The 10052-nt window shown below is 66.4% G+C and overlaps 2 protein-coding genes across 2 annotated transcripts; both read left to right on the plus strand.

Annotated features, from left to right (window-relative positions):
* Nucleotides 1-5044: 5044 nt before the first annotated feature.
* On the plus strand, nt 5045-5855 carry EMIHUDRAFT_196978 (hypothetical protein; the record flags this gene model as incomplete). The annotated part of the gene is made up of 2 exons (XM_005766938.1): nt 5045-5083; nt 5253-5855. 2 exons carry the CDS (start codon nt 5045-5047, stop codon nt 5853-5855), a joined length of 642 nt encoding a protein of 213 aa, XP_005766995.1.
* Nucleotides 5856-6268: 413 nt separating this feature from the next.
* On the plus strand, nt 6269-6865 carry EMIHUDRAFT_350174 (hypothetical protein; the record flags this gene model as incomplete). Its single annotated transcript, XM_005766939.1, has 1 exon — nt 6269-6865. One exon carries the CDS (start codon nt 6269-6271, stop codon nt 6863-6865), a length of 597 nt encoding a protein of 198 aa, XP_005766996.1.
* Between the last annotated feature and the right edge of the window lie 3187 nt (nt 6866-10052).

The raw sequence follows: 10052 nt of genomic DNA on the forward strand, positions 1-10052 counted from the left end.
AAAAAAAAAGGGGGAGGAACGGGAGAAAAAAAAAACGCGGGAAGTACATCCCCCCCTTGAGGAGGGAAGAATGAAGCGCCGAGGGGACCCCGCAATTCCCTTCCCCCCTCGGAGGGCCGGACTGAGGCGTCGAGGGCCCCACTCTTTCCTTCGCATAGCGGCCACTCTTCGGATCGCTGGTCGAGCGACCCGGGGGATGCCCCGCGCGCCTGACCCAGGCGCGGAAACGAATCTGCGAGGCGTGGCCGCTCATGCGGCCCGATGGGGAGGAGGGGAAGACGTAGGGCGTGCTTGCGCGCCTTTCCGAGGCCCCTCCAACCCACCCGCGCTAGGTCTCGGGTTTGACGCATGGGGTCACTCCCGCGAAACTCGGGAACTAGCCGGGGCAGTCGGAGAAGGGGCAACTCCGTGCACTGACGGTCGGCCGTCAGAAAACACGCCTCCGTGGCTCGGGTTACACCAATCCTCGCTACCCAACGCGGCCAAAGGATATCCACCTCGAGAACCTCGAGAGCTGCGTGGGCTCCGCGCTTTCTTCACTCACTTAAATTCTTCACTCAACGCCTGAATGACGGACGCCGATCGCCTCACCTCCTCGCTGGCCGGCCTTCACGTCGGCGGCTCGCACTACTCGCTGCCTGCGGCTGAGGCCGCGCCAAGCTCAGCCGCGCAGCGCAATCTGCTCTCGGACGAGGACATCGTCGAGGGCATGCTCTTCACGGTCTCTGGCCGGATGCCCCGCGCGCGAGTCTTGGAGGCGCAGCAGGTCAACGACCGAATCATCGCGACGCTGCGGGCCGCGCGCTGCGTGTGCCGCGTCTGGCACGCGGCCGGCGCGAAGCCTCTGCTTGCGGCCGAGCTCGATAAGAGGCTGGTCCGCTTCAAGCTGGCGATGGACTTCTTTGCGAAGCAGCGGGCCGAGAAAACGCTCAATGTGAAGCCGTCGCGTGCCATCCTCGGCCTCGCCGACGCGGACAGAGTCGTATGCAACTGGCTCGTCGCCGGGTGGGAAGCGGGCTTCAACTCGGTGCTCGCGGACGACCCCGGCCTCAACAGCATCGAGCCCTGCGCGGCCACGATCAAGCACCTGCACGAGGAAGGCATCCGCGGTCCGTTCTGGATCATCGCGCCCGAAACCACGTGGCCGGCGTGGACCGAAGCGCTCAACGTGCCAGACCTTCCCGTGGCAGAGGTGCGCACCGGCGAGGAGCTCGACGATCACATGGAAGAGTGGTGGTCCATCCACCCGGCTGGCGGCCTCCTCTTCATCCCGATCGACGCGAGCCCACTGATTCTGCCCGGTGGAGCGCGGGCGATCGCTTCGCCCGGGCGTCTGGACTCACTGCGGGAGGCCGTGCAGCGACACGCGCGGCTATTGAAGTACATTGTGCTGGATCAGCGGCAGTACTCGGAGAGGGGCAGCCTCCGGCACATCGATGTGAAAGACATCGTGCCGCGCACCGTCGTGTTGCCAGGAGGCTCCGCGCCGCACGCCAGTGCGGTTGCTCTTGCTCTGGGCGGGAACTACGTCCGTCTCACGCACGAGCCGCTGCCCGGCACTGTCCCGGCTCTCTTGCGCGTCCTGGCCGGAGCGTATGAGCATCTACTGGCCCAGTCTGTTGATCTCGAGGACATCGAGCACGTCCTGCAGGAGCACAGCCGCAGCGAGGGGCAGCGGCATCTGTCACGGTGGGCGACGGACGCTTTCCTAGTGCCGACCCTGCAGCATTGCCTCTCGCGCGTGCTGTACCGCCGCCGGCTCAAGCGCGGCGGTCAGCCACACACTGTGGAGACCGAGGCCCCGAAGATAGTGGTGGTTGACTTGCCGGATGCGGATGACGAGCACGAGACGGACCTGCACCCGCTGGTCGGATGCGTCGTGCGCGTGCGATCGTCGGATTCGTCGGTCGCTTCCTGGCAAGTCGGCAGCATCGGGTTTGCGCACAGGTTTGACGAGAGGATCGACCGCATGATGGTGCTCTTGCCAAATGACTACTCCGGGGTAGACGATCCCGCCACACCTCTGCCGTTTCGATGGATCAGCGTAAAGGAGGAGAACCTCGAGGCGTGGGCGGAGCACGACGCTGCGTGGGCGGCTGCCGTCGAGACGTACGTCGACTATCGCAATGTGAATTTGTGAATCATCGAGGTTCATCGCGAGCGGCTGCTGACTAACGAACTCTAAAAAAGTCTTGAACTCATGTAAAACTTTGCTGGAAAAGAATCTGTATCTGAATTTTGCTCCTTTTGATTCATGTACCAGTCACCAGGAACGCACCTTCACGCTCCAGACACCCTGCCCACCGCCGGTGGGATTTGTGGTTGCGTCCCCGGAGACAAGATTCCCAGTTTCAGACGGTCCCCAACCCGAGGAGCCGCCGGAGTTGCGCGAGTCGTACCTTAGGACGTGTGTACGTGTTACCTTACGTGTACGTGTGCTCACAGGACCGCCTCCTCCTCTGCTCTTAGTTTTTCGTTCGTTATCGGTTTCTTTTGCTCCAGAAAGTGATCTAGTGAACTGGCGGCCTGTGGGGGTGCGGTGTCCTGGCACCTGCGCGGGCTCGGGCGGCTGCGGCACACAGCAGCGTGCACAAAGCCTTACCATCGATCCGCACACGGCGGTCTGTGCACATATGCTACGACGTAAAGAGCTCAATCGGGTCCGAGCCGGGCGTCGGCGCCGCGTCGCGGGAGCAGCGCGCTGCGCACCTCCTCGACTGCAGAGGCGAGCGCGAGAGCACGCACGACACGCCGCCTCTGCTCCGCCTTTGCCTCGGACATCAAGCAGTTCGCGGCCTCAAAGGACGCGCGCGCCCGCTCGACCTCGACGACGACCCGCCTGTTGGTGCCGATGCTCCGCTCCAGCATCGCGTGCCGGAGCCGTGCCCGCGAACGCCGCAGCGCCAACGCCTCAGGAGAGGACGCCGAAGCCCGCCCCAGCTCAGCCAGGGAGTCGGCCATCCGTTTCCCGACGCTGTCGTTCGCCGATGCTCGCGCCTGCGGGATGGGCGTGCACAGGGGTTGGGTGAGAGAGGAGCGGGGAAACGGGCAAAGGTGAGGGCCGCCGCCTCCTCTAGCCTGCCGAGCGCCGCTCGCCGCCTGCCCTCTTCCGCCGCCAAGGCGGCCAATGCGCTCTCAAGGTGCGCCACCTCGAGAGAAAAAGAGCGGACGGTCGCCTCCCGCGCCGCCATGCAGCCGCCGACCCGCTCCTCGAGCGACGCGGCCAGTCGCGCCGCCTGCTCGGTTGCCTCGGCCAACGCGCGCTCCTTTTCGCCCGCGAGCCGATCGGCATCTGTCGTCAGCGCCACCGCCGCGCCTTTGCGGGACTCCTGCAGAGCCGCCGTCGCCGACCGCAGCGTTGGGAGCACGTGGTCGTCTGACGTCTTGGCCGCAACGGCATCGACGTACGCAAGCAGCGCCTTCCCGACGCGCTCACCCAATGAGTGCGCGTTGGTCGGCGCCGCGTCCAGCCACGCAGCACTCCGCCGGCCACGCGTGGAGAGCTTATGCAGCTCATCTGCCACGAGAATCAGGGCGCGCTTCACGACCGCCGCGTCAGCAGAACCCAGCTCCCCAAGCCGCTCTCCGAGCTTCCTCTGCACAGTCTCTCCGCCTGCGGCAGCCACTCTGCCGAGTCGAGCGCACGGGCGCTGCAATGTCGCGCGGTCGGCCAGCGCGATCAGCCCGTGCTCGAGCGAGCGGAGGTCGTCCATTTGGGGGGGGGGGGGGTCGGGTTTCACGGCGGGACTGCGGCGGTTTTCGTGCGCCGGAGGTCGACGGCGGGCGGCGGGCGCAGGTGAAAGAAAAATACAAAAATAAAAAGACAACTAGTGGGGGACCTGCGGCGGTACCCGCCTCTGTTGTTCGGGCAGTGAGAGACGCAGGATCCAAAGTGGGGCAATTTGCGTTTTGGTTTTGGGGGTGTCGGAGATCATCCATCGCAACAACATCTCTCTCCATCGCAAGCACTCATCAGTCAGTCACGTCAGTCAAAGCCGCGCCGAGCCGGTCTCGGCGGGAGACCTCGGAGCAGCACGCGATGCTGCGGGCGTGCGCGATGGCTCCGTCGGCTCCGTGCCTAAGGAAGATAGATAGGGTGTGACCTGCGGCAGCCAGTCGGAGGCCGCGATGGATGGCCCAGGGCCGGCGGCGGTGAAGGCGTCCGTCGATGAAGGGATGTCGTCGAGGGAGCTATCGTCCTCCGCGGCTGGTGCATCGGTCCGGTTGTCGGAGTTCGAGATCGCCGTCGACTTGGAGAGCCCGTTGACGAACTCACGGAATGTGAGCGGCTTGGTGCACGCTGGGTCGAGCATCATGGCTCGCACCTCATCCTGGGCAAGGAACTCGCCCAGGGGCCAGCTGTTGGCTGTTGGCGTCGCTGTTTTGATCGAGCTGCATCCACTGCATGGTTTCGTAGTCAAGCGTAAACGCCCAGGAGTTGGTGCCTGGGTGACTTGCTGATGAGAGCGCCTTCCAGGCGGGTAGTCGTGCCCCTCACCTAAGGTCAGACGGCGGCGTCAGAGAGGGGGGAGGGGCGCGAAGCGTGAACATGGAGGCACGCAGGTGGTGGCTGCACCTGGCCAAAGCCGGCGACCTCAAAGTTGTCGTAGCTTGTGCGGATATCGCTGAGCGTGAGAGGGACCGGATCGGCAGCAGCATGGGCGGCCGCGTCAGCGGCCGGAGAGGCCGGAGAGCCATCCGACGGAGGCCGGTCGTGCATCGGCGCGTCGGCCGCAGTGGCCGGGGGGGCGGCGGCATCCATCGCTGCGGGTCGCTGCGGGCCGACGATTGTGGACTGATCGATCGTCGGCGGGCGGTGTAGCTGGGACGTTCTACGTTAAAAGAGCGTCGGCGCGGACACGAGAGACTTATAAGGGTAGATTCTCCTCACTGGCTAGACACATAAAAGAAAGAAAGCAACATTTCCAGCACAGCGTCGCGGAGCACAAACATAGGACGCCCAGCCTTGCCCTCGTGCCGCCGAGTGCATATCCTATGCGAGAGAGATCCCCTGTGCCCTGTGCCCAGCCCTCTCCGCGCGGCGATGCGCCCTCCCCCCTCGCTTTTGCAAAATCCTGCAAAGGTGGGGACGTGTCTGTCCTCGACCCAGCCCTAGCTTGGGATGTCTTTATTTATTTTATTTATCGCGACAACTTAACCTTTGTGTCGTATCGCGCGCCTGTCTGTATTGCAATGTGTATATGCTGGCGCCGCCGCCCGCCGGCGGCCGCCGCGAGCTCGGCGTCGACGAGATTTCGGTCGTCCTTGCGCACCTTGGCGCGGCGCACGACGTGGCGGTGGCCGCTGCGCTCTCGCACACGTGGCGCTCTGTCGCACTGCCGCGCCTCGCCTCCGAGGGAGTGCTGCGACCGGCAGACGGCGCAATACAGATTTTGGCGCGGTCGCTCAAGGCCAAGGACCCAACATTCGTCGCGTGCTCACCTGCCGCTTCGTTGGTGGCCATCGCCGAGTCGAGCCAGCACCGCATCGTCATCTGCTCGCTCGTGACCGGAGAGGTTGTGCGCACCCTCGGCAAGTTCGGTTGGGCGTCGGGCGCAGCCGACGGCCTCAATTACCCCAAGGGCCTCGCGTTCGACCCTAGCGGTGAGCACCTCTTCGTCGCCGACCGGTCGAATCACCGCGTCATCAAGATGAATGCGGCCACTGGCGCGGTCGTGGCCGGCGTGGGCAGCCGCGGCTACGGCGACGGGTGCTTCAAATATCCGCAGGGTGTGGCGCTCGCGGACACGGCGGCGCACGGCCCACTCGTGTTTGTCTGCGACTATGGCAACGACCGCATCGTGGCGCTCGAGCCAACGGCGCTCGAATGGCGATTTGATGTAGGAGAGGTGTAGGACAGGTCATTCGAGACGTATGTTGTGAGTGTGCAATAGCGTGTTTTCGTTCATTTTACAACCAACCTGACCTGCCTCGGAGTATAGCTCCGCCACTCGGGAAGTACGCACACGCACACATGACAGCGAGGCGAGCGTTTAGCGAGCCACCAAGCTAGTCATATATATTTGTGCCATCGTTGAGCGGACAGACGCCGTTGGGCTCGCGGGGCCGTCACTCACTTCCACAGGTCCGGACGCACATCCTCCGGGAGGAAGTACGGAATGAAGGAGAGCAGCAGCACCGAGGACAGGATCAGGTTGGGCAGGCCGCCAGGTATCTTAGAGGCGAGCGCGTCCACGCCAGTGGCTATGCCGCTTGTTACATGAAACCCACTGTGGGACCCGGATGCCAGCACACGCGGCTAGATTTCATGGCGGGCCGCCTAGGCGCCGAGGCGAGTGGTGGCGCCGAGGCGAGTGGCAGCGCCGAGACCGCCGCCGAGGCGGCGGACGAGGACGAGGAGGCGCATGTGCTGCAGCTGCCATCGGGCATCGCCGCCGACGCGACCGAGTGCTTCGTCGTCGACGGCTCGGCGCACGAGGTGCACGTGTTTAGCACAGCCGACGGCTCCCGCCTGCGCCGCCTCGGTCAGCGCGGCACGTGGCCCGGCCAGTTTGAATTCCCGTGGGGCGTCGCGCTGTGGCGGCCGCCCGGTGCGGGGTCCGGCGGCGCGGCCGAGCGGCGGCTCCTCGTTGCCGAGGGCGCGGCGAGCGGCGGGCGGCGCGGCCGGCTGCAGGTGCTCGACGCGGCCGACGGCGCGCACCTGCAGACCCTCGTCACGCCGAGCGCTGGCCGATTGAGTGGGGTGTGCGTCGACGCCGAGCAAGCGCGCGTGTGCCTCGTCGACCACTCGGCCAAGGCGGTGCGCGTGCTGGCGCGCTGGGAGGCGGCGGACGCCGGGGCGGCGAGCCGGCCGAGGGAGCCGTCGACCAGCGAGGCCGGCAAGCCAGAGGTCGGCATCAGTTAGAACCTGCGAAGAGATCAGAGAGAGCTTGGTGGGTGAGTTTGCAGAGGTGTTCCCATTCGTGAGTTTGAGATCGCGATCTCGCGCCTTCGGCACCCAACATCGCGTGATTTCCTCGGCGCGACAGCGACACCGCGTGAGCCGTGACTCTCTCGGGACTCGGCGCCCTCCTCGGAGTTCACAAAAATCTGCGTGGAGTTCGGAGAGAGGTAGGTAGGTACATGTACATGTTGTAGGTAGAAAGGTGAAGAACAGCCAGGCTCGGACTGGACACCAACGCGGTATGGGTGGACGCTGGACAGATGATGACGACACGCACGAGCGACACACAGACACAAACAGGCTCACAAGACACACAGCCAGCTCGTAAGCCGACAGAAAAAGAAAATCGAGCGAGATCGAGCGAGAAGGGACAAGGCGTGATCTTCGACGGACGCTGCACGGAACGGGCATGCGCGCCCTCTTCTCGCTGGTCGCAGTCACTACTGCTGCGGCGCTCACTGCACCGTATCACGCAGCGAGCCGTCACGCGGTGCACCACCGCCACGCTCCACCCATCGCGGTCGCTCCCGCCAACGGCGCCTCCTCTCCGCTCGCCGGCGGCGGGCCGCTCGAGCTGCTGGAGCTGGGGGCACCGGCCGACCTGACAGTCGGCTCCGAGAGCCTCGACATCGATCTGGACCTCGATCTCGACGCGGCCGACCCGACCGCCGCCATTGAGCGCGCGCTCCGGTCAGAGGGCCGCGGCGGCGAGAGCGCGCTGGGCGTGGCGGAGGAGGACACGGAGGAGGAGGAGGAGGAGTACGACCCGGAGCGGCCGCCGATCGCGTCGTTCGACGTGGGCGCGGCGACGGTCGCCGTCCTCGCCGCCAAGGGCATCACCCACTTCACGCCCATCCAGGCCAAGTCCTTCAGCCTGCTCAAGGGCGGCGCAGACATGCTCGGCCGCTCGCGGACCGGCACAGGAAAGACGCTCGCCTTCGCGCTGCCGCTCATCACGGCGCTGGCGGAGCTGCAGGAGCCGGGCGAGAGACTGCCGCGCGGCCGCACGCCCCGGATGGTCGTCCTCGCCCCCACGCGCGAGCTCGCTCGCCAAGTGTCGGAGGTGCGCGCCGCTTCCGACCGCCCCGCCCTGCCCCGCCCCGCCTCTGCCCCTCCTCTCCCCCCCCCTCTTGCCCCCCCTCGTGCCCCCCCCCTCTTGCCCCATCCTGACGGCGGGTCGCCTCTTCGCAGGTCTGCTCGATGCTCGCCACGCCGCACCGGCTTCGCACCGTCCTCTTTCACGGTGGGGCTGGGAGGGAGAGAGCCGAGACGCGGGGAGATGCGGGGAGATACACCCCTCCTCCGCACCGGCGCACCGCCTCCTCTCGGAGCCTCCTCGGAGCCTTCTCGGAGCCTTCTCGGAACCTTCGCGTAGGCGGCGTGCCATACCCGCCGCAGCAGCGGGCGCTGCGCGACGGAGTCGACGTGCTCATCGGCACGCCGGGCCGGATCATCGACCACCTCAACGAGGGGGCGCTCGACCTCTCGGCCGTCCGGTTCGCAGTGCTCGACGAGGCGGATGAGATGCTGACCATGTTCACAGCAGGAGGTGTGAAGAGACGCCGTTCACAGCCGGAGGTGTGAACAGGCGGATGAGATGCTCAACATGGGCTTCAAGGAGGTGTGAAGAGACGCCGTTCACAGCCGGAGGTGTGAACAGGCGGATGAGATGCTCAACATGGGCTTCAAGGACGACGTCGAGACCATCCTGCAGGCCCTCCGCACGCACACACTCACAACCACTCACTCACTCACACACACACACACACACACACACACACACACACACACATGTACATAATCTCCCGCGATCTCACCCACAACCTCCCGCGATCTCCCCCAGGCGACCGACGACTCGCTCCGCCAGACCGTCCTCTTCTCCGCCACTCACCCGCCCTGGGTCAAGTCCGTCGCGCGGGAGTACCAAAAGTCGCCCGAGCTGATCGACGTAGTCGGCCGTGGCCGCAGCGAGGCGGCCTCTCCCCCCCCTTCCGCCACCCGCCGCCGCCCCCCAAACACACACACACATGCGCACACATTCGCGCGCACACACACACACCAACCTCTCCCCCTCCCCCTTTGCAGGCGGCGTCGACAGTCCAGCACATCGCCGTCCTGACTCCTGACGCAGAGGCGAGCCGCGCGCGCACGCTCGCCGACCTCATCTCAGTCCACGCCACGGGCGCCGACACGCGCACCATCGTCTTCACCGCGACCAAGCGCGAGGTGGATGAGCTCTGCGTCTCTGCGGCGCTGGCGCCGCTGTCCGCGCAGCCGCTGCACGGCGACATCTCGCAAAAGGCGCGCGAGACCACGCTGCAAAAGTTCCGCGACGGCCACTTCCCCGTGCTCGTCGCCACCGACGTCGCCGCGCGCGGCATCGACATCGAGGGCGTCGACCTCATCGTGCAGTACCGCCTGCCGCAGGACCGGCTCTAGACACCCTCACCAAGACACCTCCAGGCCGCTGACCGTGCAGCACCACCCACCTCAGGACTCGGAGTCGTACGTCCACCGCTCCGGCCGCACCGGCCGTGCCGGCCGCTCGGGCACCGCGATCCTGCTGCACTCGGAGCGCGAGCGGAGGTCGGTCGGCGACCTCGAGCGGCGCACCGGCATCCGGTCCGCAAGCAGGGACCTCTTCCTGGACCTGTCCTGGACCTGTCCTGGAACCTTCCTGTAGGCATCCGGTTCGCGAAGCAGGGACCGCCGTCCGTCCAGACGGTGATGGGCGCCGCCGCCGCGCTCGTGCCCCGCCGGATCGGCACCGTCGACCCGCGGCTGCTGCCCTACTTTAAGGAGGCGGCGGCGGCGCTGCTCGAGGGCGACGACGCGCTGCAAAAGGTGGCCGCCATGTGCGCGGTCGTCGCGGGGCAGTCCTCCCTCTCGCAGCACTCTCTGCTCACTGGGGAAGAGCACCTCAAGACGCTTCTCGTCGAAGCGACGGACGGCGCTCCCCTCGAGGCGCGGCGACTCCAGATATGCCGGACCCCCCCCCATTCCGTTCTGCGCCCGCCGCACGCACTGCCCCCTCTGCCCCCCAAACTCTCGCGGTGGGGGCGCGCCGAGGACACCGGCACCACCGCGCGGGTCCTCCGTCGCCGCATGGGTACCGTCGCCGCGCCCCCTCCCGACGCAGGCCCGCGAC

This window comes from Emiliania huxleyi (assembly GCF_000372725.1).
Source record: "Emiliania huxleyi CCMP1516 unplaced genomic scaffold EMIHUscaffold_5, whole genome shotgun sequence".
In the NCBI taxonomy this organism is placed as follows: Eukaryota; Haptophyta; order Isochrysidales; family Noelaerhabdaceae; genus Emiliania; species Emiliania huxleyi.